We start from the raw sequence: 20586 nt of genomic DNA, 5'->3' as shown, positions 1-20586 counted from the left end.
TTGTCTGGACTGCCAAGGGGAGGAACGAGAGCGAGCTGTAGAGCACAAGCTTCCTATGGCTGAAGGTTCCAGGTTCAGTCCTAGCATCTATAGTTAAGGGAAGGACCTGCTGAAATTCAGTTTCATGTTACACAAAATGTTTTAGCTGCATTGTATTCCAGTTGCTCTACAGAACGCTTTAGGCATGTAGCCAGTATTTTCCTATAGAGCTGCTGTATTTCCACCCACGGGTGACTGAGTTTTATGTTTGGCTCCCGAGTGCCTATATATGCAAATGAAGCTGCTAGCACCCCAAAAGACACAGCAGCAGGGGGCTGCAGGTCTTTGGGTGCTGGTCAGTCTGCAAGGAGGAGGAGGAGGAGGAGGAGGAGGAGGGAGACATAGATTTTGGAAAGCTCCTTGGTAATAGTGTCAGATGCTTAAAGGCTCATGCTGGGACCAGTGCGAGAAAGTGTGTAAAACTGGAAACAATGTACCTCTGTTATTTTGTAACGTTTGAAACTTTGTTCTGCAAGTAAAGGTTTCAAAACACATTTCTAGTATTGAAGATTTATTTCTGCGCAAAAGTCAGATCAGAGGTCTTCCATTGTTGCAATAACTAACAGGACCTGCCCCTCAGACTTGGAGATAATCTCTGTACAGTTTATGGCTGTCTCAAAAAATCAAACTGGATGAATTAATTTGAATAGGAAGCAGCAGCCTTTCCCCCCCTTGTTGTTGTTGTTGTTGTTTAACTTTCTCTACTGTTCCTGTTCCCTCATCCATTATTTATGTAGCATTTTAATTTTGCCAAGGATTCAAGCCAAGATCTTGCTAGGCAAGAAGGGTACACTCAACTGATCACTTCTTTTATTTGCTGGCCCAGGTGCCTCCAGCTGACAGGACAGCAACACAGGAAGCAGTACAAATGACCTGACAACATCATGGAATTGCAATGGCCACGGTTTGATTGATTCCAGATGTCAGTTGGCTTCGGCATGTGTCTCAAAACAACCAACCTATTTGTTACCTGATTCATGGTCATTCCTGGGATCCCCATATGACACACATCAAATAGGACAATCCCTCCAGGAAGCCAGTTGATGGCCTGTTGGGCCCATCTGGGTTTTCAGACAGAATCCTTTCCCCCAAACACCTGTACTGGGGTTCCTTGATACTTTGATCAAAAAGCAACAAGTGGGCTCCTTCCTACCCCCCCATTTAGACAAAGGGTTCAACCCAATCATAGGCGCCAGCTCCTATGGGCTGAGGTGTCTTCAGCCCCCTCTATATGGTTTCCCGGGGGGCTCAGCTCCCCCAATATTGAGGTGGGCGAATGAGGCCAAGCACCAGAGCACTCCTGGCCCATGCCTCCACTGCCTCTCCCACCTCCTTTCCCCCAAGCACCTGTGCTGCCACTGCCTCCTTCTCCCGCCATCGCTGCCGTGGGGTTCTCGACAGAAGGGCTGTGGCTCAGGTGGGTCCACAAGTGGCCAGCCCCCCTGTGGCCAGCCCCCTTGCTGCAGCGCTCCATTGCTGTTGTCGCCACTTCTCCCCCTACTGCTGCTGACTGTGGCTGCTGTGGTGGATGCAGCAGCGGCTGGCCCTCAGGCCCTGCCAGCCTCAGCCATGCTGCAGCCCGGCTGGCAGGAGGCTCAGTGGGCTGGGTTAGGTGCTGGGCCTTCTCCTGGCTTCATGTGTGCACACGTGATGGTACAGGCACATACCATGTGCCACGCCGTGATGCCACAGGCGCACTACATGGCGCTGAGCCACTCCAATGCTGGCCCAAAGGCGGTGCCTCGGAACCCAATGCCTTTTTCTGCCAGCAAGTTGTGACAGTTGCTGTGAGGGAGGTAGACAAAATCTCCAAAATGGTTCAATTTGTCTGCAGGCAAATTCCTCCCTGGCCCTCAATACGGTGACCTGAGTGACCCCATTGCAAGGCCATACACCTGCATGGCCCACTTACCTGGCAAGCAGCCAGTTTAAATGCAGTGGAGATGGACCTCAAAAGTACTGCCCCTAGCTTGGCCATGATTGGCCAGTTCAAATTTGATTTCACCAGGCTGCAACTGCTGCTGCCGCTGAGATGGTAAGCGGTCTTTCCTGCAATGGTGCAATGGTGAAGTGTTAAAGTAAAGACCATGTTTACAGAAATGGATGCCTTTAGATTTACAAACTTTTCATTAAAATTTTGAGATTTTATAACCCATATCCTGTCTGCCCTAATGTCTATTCTTCCCCTAAACCCAACAACCATTTCCTCTCTTCTGAAAGTTATTTCTCATCACTGATATCTAAGTGACCTTTCCAAGCTTGTGGGTGAGCAGCCTTCTTATACATCGTGCTTTCCAGATGTTTTGGACTATAACTCCCATCATCCCTGAGCATGCTGGCTGGGGCTGATAAGAGTTGTAGTCCAAAACATCTGGAGAGCAGCAAGTTGGGGAAGGATGGTGCAGGATGGCACATGAGTTCTGAGCACATTCACCCATCTTGTTTCTCCAATTGTTTCTAGAATGCGACATGAAAGAGAAAGGCTTAAAGTAGAGAATTTAAGTGGCCAAATGCATCAATAGCTTTATGTAGAGCCTATGCTGTACCTTTGGTTCCACAGGAAGCTGCCTGATCTCAGGTCAGACTATTTGCCTATCTGGTCCAGCTCTGGCTTGAAGCAATCTCCAAAATCCTATGGAGAGTTCTTTTTACACCTGCTACAAGATCCATTTTTTAAAAAACAACAACAACAACAGCCCCCAAACCATAGAGATACCAGTTGCCTCCTACTTATGCAACAAGTGCTTTACCACTGAACTGTGGCCCCTTCCTTGGACATCATTTGAACTGGGAAATACTGTTTCCAGGATCTCCAATGACCTAATCTGAAGGGTCAGTTCCTAAGCCAATCTGAAGGGTGTTTTTTGATTTCCTTTTGGCCAAATGAGCTCTAAGAAATGTACTGCAAGAAATGGTAGGACAGAGCTTGCACACTTTGCTGTCGTTCTTGCAATGGCATAAGTTTTAAAAAGTTCAGGTACAAATCATGGAATCGCTTCAGAGATACCCACCAATCCACACAGTACTTCTTTTGTACGATTATAGGCACATACTGCTCAAAGACAATTGTGTGGAGAATATTTGGTAGCAGAAATGGGAGTGTGAGCTGGCTCTAATTCTTTTAAGGGTGGGATACTCGATGAAGTGCTTTGGTCTGTCAACAAATAGAGGGGCTCAGCTGGGTGATTCTTTTGCAATAGGAACAACTTGGTTGTTATTTTACTGCTATCCCATATATTTTTCCATGTGGTAAATCAGCAAAACTGTAGCAATTATGCAAATGTGTTACAATTGTCTGTCAAAGATCTTGATCAAAACACACTTACTTATATTAAATCCCAAGTCCTGCTGCCTAACAAGGACTTATATTCAAGCAGGTGTGTTTATAATGGTAGTGCAAGTAATCCATCCTTTTTTTTTGACCACAGAAAATGCTTTGCAGACCAAATGTCAAATATGCCAGTACTGTACTTTGAAATTCTATTTGTATGGTCAGAATTTGATTCTGAAGGATGGAAATTCACAATATGGATCTCGTGCTCACAATCGAAGTGTGAAATCAGTGGTGCATGTTGCTGAGGAAATAGTAACAGTGAATTCAGTTTGTAACCTCATCATCTCTAATAGCTGGCTTGAAAGCCTTGTCTGGGTCTTCCACATTTTGGCATCTCAAATTGTGCCTTTCAACACATTTCTAATAATGGTTTCCTTATTATTACTGTCATTTTATATATCTTATTATTTTTAATAAGGTAATATCCCTGAGTGGCATACAGTGCAACATCTGCATCAAGCAGTGATTGTCATTTACAAAGTGAAGATTTGAAAGGAAAGAATGAGATGGCCCTAGTGTTCGATATACAGTTCTTACAGCATATCAGAGACACTGGTTAGTTTATAAAGAGGAGGCAGAATGGCTGAGTCATGTGTACACACACACATACACACACACACACCTTTTTAGTGTCCAGAAAAAAATAGCTGTTTGTCTCAAGTTTCAAAGTTTCAATTCCATATGCATTTCACCATTGATCCCATATTACCATTTTGGAAAACACAATTGCACCCTGATGCAAAGCTCTTGGATGGGTGGCCTGTGGTGCTATTTCCAACAGGGAGAGAAGTTGTGGTTATATAAAGGAATGGTAATATGAATCTGCCTGGGCATCATAGTCTCTACTTCACATAATGAATTCCTGGCATAGGGCAATAGTTTGGTGACCTTATTTTTGGATTGGACCATTAGAATTCTCGTTTTACTGGTGCAAACCTCACTATGTGTGCTCATTTGAAAATGAAAACCTGCCTGCCGTTGGCACCCCACCTCCCCCTTTGTCTGTCATTTTTAACACGTTGATAGTGTGGAGTTACAGTGAGTACTGATCTTCAGCCCATGTAAATATATCCTCAGATTCGACAAAAACAGATTCCACCCAAATCCTACAGCTTGGGAGCATCCCAACATCCCCACAATGTGGAACCCACATAGAGTATCAAGAAGGAAAACAAGAAGATTATGTTAGATGAGAGTTGAAAGAGCTCAAGACCTCCCTGCCTCAAATCCTGCAAGGTCCCTAACACAAACCAATCATCAAATATATATTGCATTTGGAAACAGCTTGGTTTAATTGAGTGTCTTCTATTACCCTGTTTTCCTAGCAATCAGTAAAGTAATCTTTCCATTAGAAGGAAATATGACTCTTGGAATTAATTCTTTATACAGAGAGCCAGCAGGAGTGACATTTATACAAAATTAAGTCCCTGTAGAAGTGTAACAAGCAGTCTACATCTGTCTGCTCAGACACTGAGAATAAAGTGGCTCAGTGCTTTTACATTATCAGAATACAATATAAAGTGTTATTGCTGTGTTGGTTCCAGAGGAGGAGAGACAAATCAAGTAAAGGAAGAAGGGGTATCCGTTACAAGGACAGCTTCTCTTGTCTCACCATATCCTGTTATTTTGAAGAGGGAAAGCAGAAGAAAAAAGAAGCAGGAGGCAGTCCAAGAGTATTCAAAGGAGGTTTTTCCTATTCATTTGGCATGGAGCTCAGACTCTTATTTTGTAAAACAATTCTTTATCAGTCGCTGAAAAACCAGTGCCATTTATAGTGTAACTTCTGCCTGTCTCTCTGTTGTTAAAAGCACAGGAGCTTTATAAGGGGCAGAAGGAAATGGCGATGTGATACCCAGAGCCACTTGGAGGGACATAGCCTGTGGTGATGGGGTGGGAAGTGGAAGATCTGATCCTGGTTTGGTTAATGATTCTAAACATCATTGGATTAATTTTTTTATATATACTTCAAAATAATTCCACTTTCAGGAGACTGCATCTACTGAGACGTGATGTAAGAAAGGCATGTATAAAGAAATGGAAGGAAGGGGAAATCATGAAAGAAGGGTACACACACAATGTGGGCTGCCAGGGCAGAGGAGCAGATGAGTGGGAGGGAAAAGGATGGAGTGCGCATGCACATTCAATTGCCTAATGGCATCCGTGTCACCAGGAGATGCAGCTGCAGAGATAAGAAAATAAAATTCATTCCTCTATCTGGAGAGATCGCTTCCTGGTTCGCATGGAGAAGCCCAGCACCAGGAGCATGCAGCTGTATTGAGGCAGTACCAGATGTTGAAATTCTGTGCCCAACAATTTTGCACCTAGGGCTACAGCTCCTGTGCCCCCCCAAATGCTACACCACTGTAAACATGAGTAGCCAACAGTTGCAGGGAGAAGGTCAGGCAGGCCAAAGCTCAGAATGATCTCAGGCTTGCAAGAGAGGTTAATAAGAAAAGGAAAGGTTTCTTCAGCTATGTTTGAAGCAAGAGGAAGAACAAGTAATAGTATGTCCCTTGCGTGCAGAAGATGAAGTAATGCTATTGTGCGACAGAGAGAAGGCAGAACTGCTCAACAGTTACTTCACCTCTGTCTTCACCCAAAAGCAAAGTGATGCCCAACCTGGTAAAAGCAGAATCAACAATGCAAGGAGGGAGTTGCAGCCCAAGACAGGAAAAGAGGAGGTAAGGGAACACTTAACTACTTTAAACAAATTCAATTCTCCAGGACCTGAAAAACTGCACCCAAGGCTACTAAAGGAGCTTGCGGATGTAATCTCAGAGCCTCTGTCTATAATGTTTGATAATTCCTGGAGAACAAGTGAAGTGCCTATGGACTAGAGGTGGGAAAATGTTGTTTCCATCTTCAAAAAGTGGTGGTGGTGGGGAAGAGAAGACCCAGCTAACTACTGTCCGGTCAGCTTTATGTCAATACCAGAAAAGGTCCTGGAACAGATAATTAAGCAGTCAGTCTATAAGCACTTAGAAAAGGATGCTGTGATTACTGTCATCCAGCATGGGTTCCCCCCGTGCCAGACAATTCTCTCTCTCTCTCTCTCTCTCTCTCTCTCTCTCTCTCTCTCTCTCTCTTATAGAGTTACAAGCTTGGTGGCTCAGAGGAATGCGGTGGATGTAGTGTATCTTGATTTCTGTAAGGTTTTGACAAAGTCCCCCTTGATATTCTTGTGGTGAAGCTGGTAAAATGTGGGAGTTAATTGTTAGGTGAATTTGTAGCTGGTTGACTGAATAGACCTAGAGTACTTACTAACAGTTCCTCATCATCCTGGGAAAAAACCTGTCAAGTGGGGTGCTGCAGGGCTCTGTCCTGAGACCATTGTTGTTCAACATCTCTATAAACAACTTGGATGAAGGTATTCATCCAAACTGGGAGGGGTGGCAATGCCACAGAAGACAGAATCAGAATTCAAGATGACATTAACAGATTGGAGAACTGGGCCCAAAATAACAAAATAAATTTCAGTAGGGACAAATGAAAGGTTCTACAGTTACACCGGGGGGGGGGGGGACCTGGTGTGCTAGTAGTACATGTGAAAAGGATTTAGGGGTCTTAGTTGAACATGAGTCAATAGTGTGATGCAGCTGCAAAAATAGCCAATGCTATTCTAGGCTGCATCAACAGAAGGGAAGTAATAGTACCACTCTATTCTGCCTTGGTCAGAACACAATTTAATAAGGACACTGGGAAGTGTGCAGAGAAGGGCGACCAAGATGCTTTAAGGGTCTGGAAACCAATTCCTATGAGGAATGTTTGAGGGAGTTGGGTATGTTTAGTCTGGTAAAGAGGAGACTGAGTGGAAACATCATCTTCAAATATCTCAAGGGCTGTCACATGGAGGATGGAGCAAGCTTGTTTTCTCCTGCTCTGGAGCCTAGGCCCTTAACCAGTGGATTCAAGTTACAAAAAAGGAGATTCTGACTAAACATTAGGAAGAACTTTCTGACAGTATGAGCTGGAACAGTCTCCATTGGAGTGTTGTGGACTCTCCTTCCTTGGAGGTTTTTAAGCCGAGGTTGGATGGCCATCTGCCATGCATGCTTTAGCTGAGATTCATGCATTGCAGGGGGCTGGACTAGATGACCCCCAGGGTCCCTTCCAACTTTACAGTTCTATGATTCCATGAAATAGAGTGCAAGATCTTCACTAGTTCTAATGTAGGTCAGGCATTTAATGATTTTGTTCTCATTTACAACAAAGGACAAACATTTGTAAATTACGTTGGAATCTCTAGGTGGCACAGCAAATTAATTTAGGAAATGAAAGTGAATTTGCATATGTCAGTTAATGTGTTGCTATTTTGGAAAATGGGGTACTGGCTTAAATCACCACCACCAAAAAACTCATTCTACTTTTTTTTTTTTTTACAGCTGTGCTTTTCCAAACGAAAGTCTGGAATGCAGAGAACAGATTTCAATAAAATTGGGAGCTGCATATAGTACAGTATGGACTTTAAAAAAGCTTATCCCGAGTCTGATGTGATTGCTATGGGCCATTGTTGTCAGAGGGTATAAAGAATATATTTGTGTCATAGAAAAGAGGCAGTAGAAGGTGGAACATAATGGGTTGCAGAAGAAAGGCAAGAGAGGATACGTCCTATAGTATCTAGCAGGCTTCCAGGAGGTTTGGAAGGTGGGCCAGGGCAGTTTTAAAAGACCACAAATATGTTGCAGAGATGGCAAGGTTTATACATGGATTCTTGCGTCCTGACTAGCATCTTCTATAACCATCCTTGGATAGCTGTTGAAGGACAACACATGCCCAAGGCATCTAAGATGCAACTTTAAAGAAGACTGCTAAGAGAGATTGGATCCAGTCTACAGTTGGGAGAAATCTGCTCTTGGAATGGCTCTGCCCTTGCAATTCTTAACACATCTACAACCGTAGGGGTTGGGGAGTAGGGGATAGGTTTCATGTGAAATCTCTTAGATGCTAATGGAATGTTATGTAGAAGCTCTGTGGCTTGAAGATTCATGGTTCAGAGATCAGGGGTATTAATGTTAGGTGCTTTGATGGGTTGAACTAGCACTCCTGTATTGTTTAGACATATCAGTTGAGCAATGAAAGCCCTGGATTTGAAATGAACTAGTGAAAACAGCTGTTGATCCAGACACTGGGATATTAAAATTGCATTCAACAATGGGTGTGCAGATGGAAAGCCTCCACTTTCACCTCACAGCCTCACAATAATACCTTAGTGGATGATAACAGGTTGTTTGCTCTTGTAGCTTTTACTTTACTCCTTCAGAGTTACATCACTAGGCTGCTCCATCACCCTTGGGGAATATCAGAGCAATAGTGATGATTTTTGTTTGACATAGTGTTAATAAAATAAACTCTTTCTGATTCACAAAAAAACTGTTTTGGACAAGTCTACATTTTACTCTGTGGTTTAAATACTCTATTGGCATTGTGTCCTATAATATTAGGTTTAATATATGTTTTATCACGGGGGCGGGGGGGGGGGATCTCCCAATAACTTTTTCTCTGTCCATTTGAATTATCCAGACAAGGCTTTGGCACCATAATACTAACCTGACTTTTCATTCACTGACTGCGTACTGCATTCACATTATATACAAACTGATCAGAAAAGGTACCATCTTGTCATTATACATGGGTGGATGGCAGAGCAAAATCCTAATTGCCCAACATAAAACTAGCACATTACATGAAGAGTTAAAAATGCAGAAGAGCGTCCCTAGAAAATAGGCATTTTTTAAGCTACAGCAAGTGTTTGCGTATTCCATGTATGTGTGTGTGTATATATGTACTATATTGGTATATAGCAGGGATGGCTGTCTGGTGATTCATCAACCAATTTCATCCTGAGTCTGGGGTTGCTACCAAATTTGAATCAAGTTGTGGTTAAACTTTGCCTAGTGTTTTATTTGGAGGAAAGGAAATGTTGATTTTATGTGTGTTAATGTATGAATGCTTTTTAAATACTTCATCTCTCTTGGGCATATTGGAGCTTAGCAGCCCGGCATGGTGAAGTAGAGGTGTGCAGCAAAATAGACTTCTGGCACCTGACTGCTGTTTTAAGGATAGAGAATGTCAAAGCCATCCATCCCTGGTATATACTATCCATGTATGTATACACACAGGACATGATCCTTGCCCATGTGTTAAAAGATCACCAAAGGGCATAAGGGAGGCCTGTTTTCACTTATTCCTCTCAGTTTGTGCAGAGCATAATGGAAATTTACAGAGAATGGGAAGTCCCTAAAGCTCGTTCATGTAAGCTCCGCTGGGGGTATGGGAGGCACATAGAGACCACCCATTGCCCAGATTCCCCTAGAATGGTGCATGCACAGCGCCAGGAACACTGGCTGAGGAGAGGTTGAAACAGAGCTCTTTTAAGCCCTCTGAGTTATCTTCCATGCACCCACACGGCACCCAGGCAGGAAAGGCTCATGCCCATATATATATATATACACCTACACACACCTATTTCCAAGACAGCCACATATTGCCACATGCATTTAACTAGCTAAAAACATAGAAATAGGTAAGCCTAGTTTAGTGGAAATTTCTTAAATTATATTTGAACAATAAACAGCAAGAGTAATACCGCAAAGTACTCCTCTGTTTTCATTTATATCTACAATAAAATTCTATAAACAGTTTGTCTCCCAAAAACAAAGCCCCCAATAAAATAAAATAAAAAATAAAGGTAACACCCAGTGTTCTATATTTGCAACTTTCTGGTAAGTTAAAAATAAACAAAACAAAACAAAAAGAAGGGGAAAATTAACATAAAGGGAAAAAGAAGAGAAACAAAAACAGGCCCCACTCAGAGGTGCATATTTACATTCTTCAAACTGTAGCGGTGAAAAATAATTCTATTAAGTGCAGGACATTCCTAGTGTTGCAGTAGTGACATATTTAAGAAAGTCTCCATGAAAACAATTCTTTTGTCTGAAGAGTGATGCATTCCATGAAATATTCTAGCTTTGCCTTCACTTGCAGCCAGTGGCAGAGTCTGGATTGAACAGTTCCTTGTATAACGGAGGAAACAGTGTATTCACTATATCGGGATGAGATTGTTTAAATACCTGCAGTTTTTCTCCGTGCAAGTTGCAAAGTGCAGTGATAGTTGGTATCTTGGCTACTAACTATAAGACAGACAAGGAAGCAAATTGAGAGAAAGTTTATTCTTAAAGAAATTGTCTCATGAAATCCTGATTTCTAAACTGATTGGCAATTTTCTTCTAAAAGCAGCAGCTGTGCATGAAAATGACACAGAGAAGTGTGTCCATGTGATTTGGGTTGGGGCTTCTGAGTGGAAAGTGGGGTTCTAGGCCACTAGGTATGTAAGGACAAGAGTTAATGCTTTTTCAGTGGTGGCACTACAGCTCTGGAATATCCTCTATGTGGAGCCAATAGGCTCCATCTTTGGCCAGTTTTTACAGAGAACACTTTTCATTTGAGAGATTTGTAATGTTTAAAACTTTACTGCTGATGTTTCTCTCCAGTAGCTTTATATGCCTGCTTTTTAGTTTTATTTATACTTGTGTTTTTAATGTGTGGATTTTGCTTTCTGATTTCCTCTTTCTTGTGTTGTAACATTCCTATGAGTGCCCTTGGGGCACAGGAGCAGACTATGAGCAATGGAGGGAATATATGGAGGCACACATTCTATGCCTGTATATTTTCCTTTTCCATGGCTAATAGCAGCTGCATGGGAAAGACTTGGACCATAACATACAGGAAGCAGAAGCCCCTGGCGTGTGTATGGCTGGGGTGGCTGGCAGCTGCCCTTCGGGCACTAGTGTTGCTGGTGCTCATCAAATGATATGGGGTGCGGCAGGGAGGTGGCAAGGTCAGGAACACTGCACACGCTCAGTGATGGAAGCACCGGCTTGGCTTCCCCATGTTGGGAGAGCAGCTCTGGGGCACTGCGGCCTCATCCGCTGGCTGCTCCTGATGGAGGGGAAGCGTTGGAATTCCCTTCGCCATACCAAAGACCTTATCCAAATCAGCCCAGCTGCTTTATGTTTATGAGGTTATTTTTCTTTATAAAATAAACCCAAAGCAGCTAATAATAATAATAATAATAATAATAATAATAATAATAAGCATGAAACGTCATAAAACAGTTCCAATTACAGTGAAAAAAGTTCAGATAACTGCATTCAAATTCACACAATAAAACTAAGAGCAGAATACAACAATTCATCATGAAGGTGGTGGGACAGGTCTCTGCTGTAAAATTTAATTAGAGCCTAATAAGTTTTTTTTAATAAAATAAATTAATTGTAATACAAATTATCAGAGCATGGGGATTGAAACTGAATTATTTTTCTTTTGAGTTTTTATAATGTATCGTGACTGATGTTTTAAATTGGTGGCTAACATCAGCAAGCTTGACTTGCAGTTGCATTGTGCCCATTAGCCTGTGATCAGCAGATCAGCTAGAGCGAAAAGGCATGCTTTCTAGCTGGGCATGCATTCTTCCCTTGCCTATGGGTGGGGGAAACTGCAGGGCAGGGAGACTCCATCAACACAGCTCCAAGTGCACATGCTATTGCTCTACATGCAAATCCCTTCACACACTGGATGCAGCAGATTTTAAATTCTGGGGTAGATTCTAGCATGTGTGTGGAATAGAAGCCATAGCAATGTTTGAAGCTCACATGGTGAGTTCTGATGTACAAGGAAAATTCCTGGGTAGGAGCGAGAAGAACTATTTGATTCAAACAAGAAAGCCTTTGGGGGCAGGAACACTGGAATCACTAATAGCCAATCAGAAAAAGGGGGAATTAAAATCAATATTAATTAACTGCACACTTTTTATGTAGGAGTGTCAGTTTGTGTGCTGAAGATCTACCTTTGCCAAAGTCTCATCGTCAAGATGATTCTTCTGGATCACATGTTGAAGTGCAAAATAAATCTTTTCCTGAAGCTTCTGGACTTTCCTTGGTTCCAACAGCCAAGCCCGATCTGGCCAAAAGAAATAAAATAAATTCAAATGAAGGCATAAACTAAAGCCAGAAAGATGGAAAGATGACTTGTAGCAATAGGTGTTAATAGTGTTGTGGTCCCAGTTGCAGAGCCACGCCTCCTTGCGCAGAAGCTATAGCTAAGGCATAAAGGAACAAACCCAACCAGACTACAATCTGGATTAGAAATGGACACAAGTTTATTGATTCCAGATGCAGGCGGACTTTTGCTCAGGCATTGGGTGTATATCCATTCCAGCCTCCTGCTAGAGGGCTGAAACTTTGACAGAGTTGTGCCAAGGTTTATGGTGTCCCCAAGACGCCAAACTACCAAGGTGGCCATTCCCACCTGCCCCACACTTGGCTTCTGGACAGAGACTTCCACCAAGGCCCCTCTAACAGGATACCCTGAGTACACACCTGATCTTTGGTCAGGGTGATGCACCAATTCAACTGGGACCTTGATAACTAGGATTCCACCCAACGCCTTACCTGCCCAAAGTTGCTATGGGGAAAGTTGCTCATTTTGCTATGGGAAAGGCAAAACTGTTTGCATTTCTTCCTGGCTCCAGATATGGCAACCATTAGCAACCAGAGCAAGGTCAGGTATTACAAGGAGGTAAACATGATTAAAACAAGCAGCTACAATGAAAATATGGTAAAACAAGGAATAGTAAAAAACAAGTGACTTGGAATGCAAAATAAGGTTAAACAAGACACATGACAAAAGCATGACAAGGAGGTAGGGACGGATTGCTCTTCTGCCGGCTGTGATGAAGGTGCCAGGCTCAGTCGGCTTTAAAGCATCCCTGGTGGACTGGAGAAGAAGCATCTGCTTCCCAGTCCATAAGTGAGGCTCTGCTCCCTCAGGGGCCCAGGATTTGGTGGGCAATCCCATCCTGCAGTGTGTCCAGCCATGCCCACGAGTCCTGGCTGCCACAACAGGCCACAACTGCCTTCCACCCGAAGAGGGTAAGTAGCCATTGTAACCCCACCATCAGGAGGAAGTGCAATATTTTAGCTCCCCATCTCAAAAGAGCTAAGTTTTTAGTACTTGGGTTTATCTGATATTAGCTTTCACTTTAGGTGCAGGCAGCAATGCATTCCTCTCTACCCTTGCCCTATGGCTTTCCCAGCCCCTGCAAGATGCTCACATATCACAGCTGTACTAGGCAGGTTCTGGGGGTGTTTTGGAATCTTACCACACAATCTAGCAGACCACTGTGTAAGTCTATGATTGGGACACTAATTTCTGAAACTTGAAACCATATAACTTTAAAGGACATTCCACTGAAAACAAGAATGTTTGTTTCCATTGCAAGCAATATGGTTTGAACCAATGTGCTGCATGTCCTCTCCCAGTTCCTGCTCTGGCTGAAGATTGGTGCTTTCTGGTTCTTGGACTAGAAATGGCATCTTTTCTGCTGTAGTTCTGAACCTCTTATTTTCTCATATGTGGAGATATTTGGCAGTGGCCAGAGCAGTCCTGGTTTAGCTGCTTTCCTGCAATTTTCATTTTTTCTTTTTATTATCCTGTTGATGAATTCCATCAAGATAATGCTGCATGTAACAGGGGCAACAAAATAATACTTCAGTTCTATCCTTGGAATATCAAATAACTGCCAGGAAATCGTCCGCAAGTTTAGTAATGGAATTGAATTAAAGTGCAATGCAAACTTTGCTGTACGATATCCAGAGTTATATGGCTATATAGTCCGTATGCCATACCTCTTCTGTATTCAAACATGCACACAGCAGCAGTTGTAACTTGTAACATCAATTCTTCTCCTTCTCCACTAATACTATTTTACAGTTTGGCATGCCTGGCCATTCTACCCTTCAGGTTTAGCTGTGCAAATTGCCACTGCCTGAAAGCCCACCTCCTTCCCTGCAGAGAGGTTTCTCTTGGTAGTTCCATTGTCCTCAGCATCTTAAAAGTGGTTGGCATTCTCTCTGGCAGTTGTGTAACTCTCTCCCCACAGAGATACATCTGGCATCTTCTTTATGCAGCTTTTGGCAAATACTGAAGATGCTGTTGCAATACAGTATACAGTTACTGACTCACACTTGCATGCACGAAAGGGTTAACTTGGGCCCTGAGCTCAAGCTGCCAATGGGTGGAGTTTAGTGGGCTCCCAGCAACTTTTGATCCCCCCTTTCCTCTCTCTGTGCTGTCTTCCTGGAAGAAAGGAGTCGTGTGGAATGGCTCCCTGACAAAGAAAAATCAAGTGAATGAATCTCTCTAAAATAGATTTTACACCCTGCAGCTTTCCTAAAGCTTGCACAATCCTTTTGTGATGAAACCAAGTTCTTTTCTTTTAAGTCATTTGGATCCTTTTTTCTTCTTTGCTTTTCTGCCTGTGGGTGGAGACTTTTTTTTGCTGTAACTCCTGAAACTCTGAGTAACCTCTTCAATTATTTGGAAAACTAAATGTCTGATTTATTCTAGTATTTTCATGCAGATTGTTTGTTTAAAGGTTGATGAGGTGAGATTTAAATCTCACCAAGTTTTAATGTGCCTGGTAGCTATGAGAGAGTAAAAAATATCTTCCAAGCCTCTTTCTCCAACAGATGTAGCTCTTTATGCTGGCTGTTGGCACCTGAGATGTATATCTTTTAGGAACCACATCATTTCTGTGATTTCAGGTTGTTTTCAACAGTGTGTTTTAATTGTTGGTCCCTGCTCCTGCCAACCTAGCAGTTCGAAAGCACGTCAAAGTGCAAGTAGATAAATAGGTACCGCTCTGGCGGGAAGGTAAACGGCGTTTCTGTGTGCTGCTGTGGTTCGCCAGAGGTGGCTCAGTCATGCTGGCCACATGACCCGGAAGCTGTACGCCGGCTCCCTTGGCCAATAAAGCGAGATGAGCGCCGCAACCCCAGAGTCGGTCACGACTGGACCTAATGGTCAGGGGTCCCTTTACCTTTACTTTTAACAACAACAACAACCTACACTGGTTGTTCAGCCGCTGCTCTCTGCCATGTGAAAAAGGAAGAGTCACCAGGTTATGTGCTGCTGTGAAGCACTTTAAAAAACCTGCCACATGAATCAGGATAAACTTACCCACTGTGCAGAAGCACTGCAATATAATACACTATGGTAAAGTCCAAGCCATGTAGTAGGACAGTGTGGTCAGTCTCCAGCTAGCATGCCAACGGTTTGGCGTGATGGCACCATCCATCACCATCTGGCCGACCATTGCTCATTCCTGCTCTAGCACATATTTACCCAAGTTTGTTCCTGTAAACTTCAGGGATCATGTAGCCCAGCTTCAATGCTTAACCTCTTCAGTTGTAATTTTTATTGAATTACAGGCAAAATACAAGACAAATCAAACCCATTCAGTAATTTAACGTACGCACTTATGTGAAGAACAACAGTAATCAGCATAGGCTGAAAAGAACTGGAAATAGTGAAGTTTCTATGGGACGCAGGTGGGAAGGTTATAATTTGTTGAAGATAATTACCTGGTGATATCAGAACAGCAGATGAAAACAAGGCGATTTCCTCCTCAGTCAGCTGCAAGGAACATAAATTCTTTGCAAAGTCAAATGCTTCATTCACGAGGTCATCAGAACCTGTGTGCAGAAAACAAAGTCAACATAAAATCATATTGCTTCACATGTAATGTTTTCCCAGGAATATTATTGTGATCAAATGCATGCATGTGTCCATAATGAATGGGCATCAGTTCTCTTCCATTTCCCTTACATCCAGGCAGTGAAACATATATATCATGCAGAAGAACCAGTCAATTTCCTACACTAACAACACATACATTCTTGGTGCTTAGAGATAGTTATGAGGAAAAGTAGTTTCAATCTTCCCTGAAGAGCTGCTGATTGAGATCAGAACATTAGCATGAGCACATGAGAACTGAGGAGATTTTCTCTGGGGTCTGTAAGGGATGTTCAGCAAGCATGGCTTTCACTGCTATCATACTTCAGTGACAGGACAACAGACCACTTGTTATTTTTCTTATAGCTAGGCCCATTTCTTGTGCAAATGAGAAGCTAACTAAACTATTGCCTTTGGGTGATTTATTTGAGGCCTTATACAACTTGCCTCATATATATCCTAAAGATACAACATTTTGAATCCAGAGTTCCTGTGAGTGAAACTCCAGTCATGGGAAGTTCCTACTGGAAGAAGTTGGTTTTATTTTGTTGATTCCTCCTTTCCATCTGCAGCCTCTGAAATAACTGCTAAAGAGCATCATACTCTGATGAACATGGTAGGTTGGAGGGGAGGCTTAAGGGGGAACTGGTAAAAATCATCTTTATTCAGTGGGAACCTTAGCTGAATCTCATGCTCTTTCACAAGTTCCATCTTTGGAGGTAACTCTGGATCCAGTCAGTACCCTTGAGTATGCCAGAAAAAAGCACTGGATCCAACCTCGTGGAAAACTCAAAAAGAGAAAGAACCAACTATTGTGCCGAATGCTACAAAGAAGGCTAGGTATGTTTTCAGTTACTTTTCTAATCTTTCTGTGTGATGAGTTATAGTTTTACAGTAGGTTATCAGTTGTTGCCAATTCAATAGTCAGAAAAGAACTCCTCCCACAAGCCCAATTGAAACATAACATAACATAGAACAGAACTAAGTGTGATATGAGGTTCCAGTCAAATATATACCGGTAGTTGTATGTGCTTATTTACTCGTTTAAAGCACTTTTACTCCAGCCTTTAAAAGAAGACGACGAGACTCCAGAGTGGCTGACAAAGTTCAGAGATAAGAAATAATTCCAACTCATTTCCACCAGAGTTTAATGTATACACCTGTGCCTTGTATTGTGGCTTAAATTTATTTGGCACACTTATGAAGGTACACTTATAAGTGGATACTAATATAATCCCTTTTCATGAATCAGCTTTACCTTTTGTTCTTGATCACTTCACGATTATTATAATTTTACTCTGATTACTCTCACAGTTTATATTTGAGCATTGATTTTGTTTCTGCCATACAATAGTAATATAAAGGAGGCTCACAAAAAGATATAAAGCAGTGAAATACAACAGTACAAATGGCACAGCAGCATATTGGCCCAGTAGACCTGAAGGAGAATCACCCCCCCCCATTGTTCAGCCCAGACACCTCTGAGGGCCTTCTGGTGGTTCCCTCCCTGCAAGAAGTGAAGTTACAGGGAACCAGGCAGAGGGCCTTCTCAGCAGTGACACCCTCCTTTCAGATGAACGCCGTTCCTTCAGATGTCAAGGAGATAAAGAAATACACAACTTTTAGAAGACAGCTGAATGCAGCCATTTATTAGGAAGTTTTTAATGTTTGATATTTTCTTATGTTTTATATGTGCTGTAAGCCACCCAGAGTGGCTGGGGAAAACCCAGCCAGATGGGTGGGGTACAGTTATTATTATTATTATTAGTCAAGGGTGGTGCAATTAAGGGCTTATCCACACTTACCTCTAGCTCGCTCTTTCCAGGCACAGACCTGTGCTTTAAAGCTCTGTGTCCATGCATTTTTTTCTTGCCCTGAGCTTCCCTGTGAATACTTGGTGTTTAGTACTCAGAGTAAACATCAGTTCAGGTTTTCCACCTTCAGTGTATGTTAGCATCATTTTTATACCTTATACAGTAAATAAAAAACTTAAGCGGATCCAAGCCCTGATTTACATTCTTTCTCCTTTGCCCTTTTCCCAAATCTTAATATGGCGTTAAGGTTTCTCCCAGCTCTGTTTACCCAAAGGGCTGGAGAAGAAGCATCTAAAATGATGATTACGCAATCAGAGGTTCAGATTAATGAGAGTGTTATTAACCTATGAGCTCACTTATATGGAAACAAGCAGTGCCTGGGGAATAACAGTGGAATCTAACAGATTCTTTTCATTTCAAATATCTTCAATGGTGATGAGCTGATACTCATTTGATAATATATGGCTGCAGGTGCCACCGTTCTATACCCAGATCACACCACAATTTTATGGCTTGAGTAAACAATGAAGAAACCACCCTACCCAAAGCCTTGAACATTTGCATCCCTCCATATTTTCCTTCAAACAGAACAGTGTTGTTGAGTGGATTGAAGGCACGGCACATTCTGACTAAAACCACTTCCAAGCAGCCTGGAAAGACAGCAAAAGTTACTGTACAGATATATCATGATGAGATATTTGCATTCAACCATTTGCTGGAAGCAGAAGGTATTCACAAACAAATTCTTATTCCTGATCTCCACAGCTAGATGCAATGGAGCCAGCCTGCAGCTCTTCTTTTGCAATTGTGGGATTTCGGCAATATTCTGTGAAAAAGGCAGTGAATGAGCGGATGAGCTGCTTCTCCCCTGTCACAGAAGGGAGAAGTCACAGAATTACTCTAATTTAATCATAACAGTGCTGGCTGAATATGCATGGAAACAGTATTGGACGACTCAATTGTGAGAATGTATTGTGGACCACCAAGCCCTTGCTTTGCCTATTTTGGAGTTGAGGTTGTCCTGCAAAAGTAAAAAACTGTCCAGCATGCTTTGCTTGAAAAATCCCACCCCTCCCCCATCTCATTAAGAGAAAAAAGAACAACCGAATATAATTTTAAACCAACAAAATATATGTAAAATATTGTGTTCTCTAAACACTTTCATTGCATTTATTTATTTATTTTTGATAGGCATTGGAAGTAAAAAACAGCATTAGAAGATAGCTGCTTGGCTGAAATGATGATAATGCAGTTCTGTAGTGAAGTTGATTTTATCAGTCTTTTTTGTCCTTTTTCCAGCTCAACATTATTTGCAGGGCAACCCTATCCATGTCTTTTCAGAAGTAAGTCCCACTGAGTTCAAAGGGTACGAGCATTTTAAAACTCTCACTTCTACTCAGGTGTAAGGGGGTACAACGGGATATCCTCTGTACATTTAGGTCAAAGTCAAATTTTAGGCATTGTTTAACACTCCAGCTTTTTCAGTGACATAGCATGATGTCCCATCTGATACCCTGTTTGAATCCTGAAGCTGATTTATCAATGTTTCTGTAAGCTTTGGTAATTCTGTTCCTCAAATACTGCTGTTAGTAAATTAACTGTAGACCGGTCTTCCCCAACCTGATCCCCTCCAGAAGTTGAGCTACAACTCCCATGAGCCCCAGCCAGCTGTTGTTGTTTAAAACACCTGGAGGGCCCTTGGTCATGAAGCCTAATGGAAACACTGACACCATCCCTGTTTACTCACCTGATTTGAGAAGTAGAATTTGATCATTTTGACAGAGCTCCATGAAGCCTGTTATCCGCTTTGCAAATTCCACCACGTACTGAATGGCATGTGTGATCTGGATTGCACACTGCTGCCATAATGCTTCTCTTGACTTCCAGAAGAAATGTGCATGCAAAAGGAGAGCAGATAGTAATCATAAAGCAAGTTGACCCTTCAGACATGAAATTAATGTATGCTGTTCAGCCACATGGTCAATAATATATTGATGACAATTACTCATGTGATAGGTGCAGATCCTATGGTTACCGAAGCAATAGGTGGTATTCAACTAAGCTTTACTTCAAGAAGACCCACTGAAATGTGTGACATGACTTAAGTATTTTAATAGGTCTTCTCAGAAAAACTTAGTTGAATACCACCCATTGTGCAGATGCTTTAACCTACTATGATAATTACTAAGTGCATAAATTAAAATTGCAAGAAAAAATAAGACTGTTTAATAGGACTGTTTTGTGGTGTTAAACACAAAAACATTCATGTAAGTCCAGGGTGCAAATTTCAGGGTGTACTCACTGCTGAATTGACCTCCTCTGAGGAATTGACCTCCTCTGAGGAACTCCATAGTGCAACCACTCCCTACCCAAAGCAGCGTGATGTCAGTGCTGTTCTGCTCATTGGCACTGACAGCATCACTTGCCAAAGAACAACTGGGAGTAAATGAAAATGCTTCACCCAATGTAAATGGCCGCACACACCTGTCAAAGCAGTCTATATGTTGGATCCAGTTTCCCACCCCTGCTCTAAGGTAGAGATGTGCATGTCTCACCTGGTTTCTGGAGAATGTGCTTTTTCCTTCCCATTAGGTTTATTCAGACTTTTTGTCCAGTAAGCCCCTGAACTTCCACCAGCAGATCGAGGGACATCTGAGTCCATCAATCCCTTGTATGCTTTCTTATCTGAGTGGAGGAGGATCCACACCAATATCTCATAAAAAGGCCCTGACACATGTGGTAACTGCTAATTTTAGGGAACAACACGAATCCACCAATGGGACTCAGTTCCCATGTCTTTTCTGCCATGTTCCCTCACAGAGCTGA

General features: G+C 42.4%; 1 protein-coding gene and 1 long non-coding RNA gene across 2 annotated transcripts in view; both read right to left on the bottom strand.

Moving 5' to 3' along the window:
* Nucleotides 1-479: 479 nt before the first annotated feature.
* The window catches only part of LOC308597891, a 345019-nt gene continuing 324912 nt past the window's right edge, over nt 480-20586 (bottom strand). The window contains exon 2 of the long non-coding RNA XR_014013258.1: nt 480-6992. This is a non-coding gene — a long non-coding RNA (uncharacterized lncRNA). The remainder of the gene's footprint in view (nt 6993-20586) is intronic.
* The window catches only part of RORB (RAR related orphan receptor B), a 156105-nt gene continuing 145485 nt past the window's right edge, over nt 9967-20586 (bottom strand). The window contains exons 6-10 of the mRNA XM_081213782.1: nt 19508-19640; nt 18303-18410; nt 15796-15906; nt 12219-12331; nt 9967-10503 (exon numbers count right to left, since the gene is read on the bottom strand). Of these exons, the coding sequence (XP_081069908.1) occupies nt 10348-10503; nt 12219-12331; nt 15796-15906; nt 18303-18410; nt 19508-19640 (621 nt within the window). The 3' untranslated portion in view covers nt 9967-10347. The remainder of the gene's footprint in view (nt 10504-12218; nt 12332-15795; nt 15907-18302; nt 18411-19507; nt 19641-20586) is intronic.

This window comes from Podarcis bocagei (genome assembly GCF_964188305.1).
Source record: "Podarcis bocagei genome assembly, chromosome: 11".
NCBI lineage: Eukaryota > Metazoa > Chordata > Lepidosauria > Squamata > Lacertidae > Podarcis > Podarcis bocagei.
The sequence above is the reverse complement of the archived record's forward strand: the minus strand, read 5'-3'. Positions and strand labels throughout refer to the sequence as shown.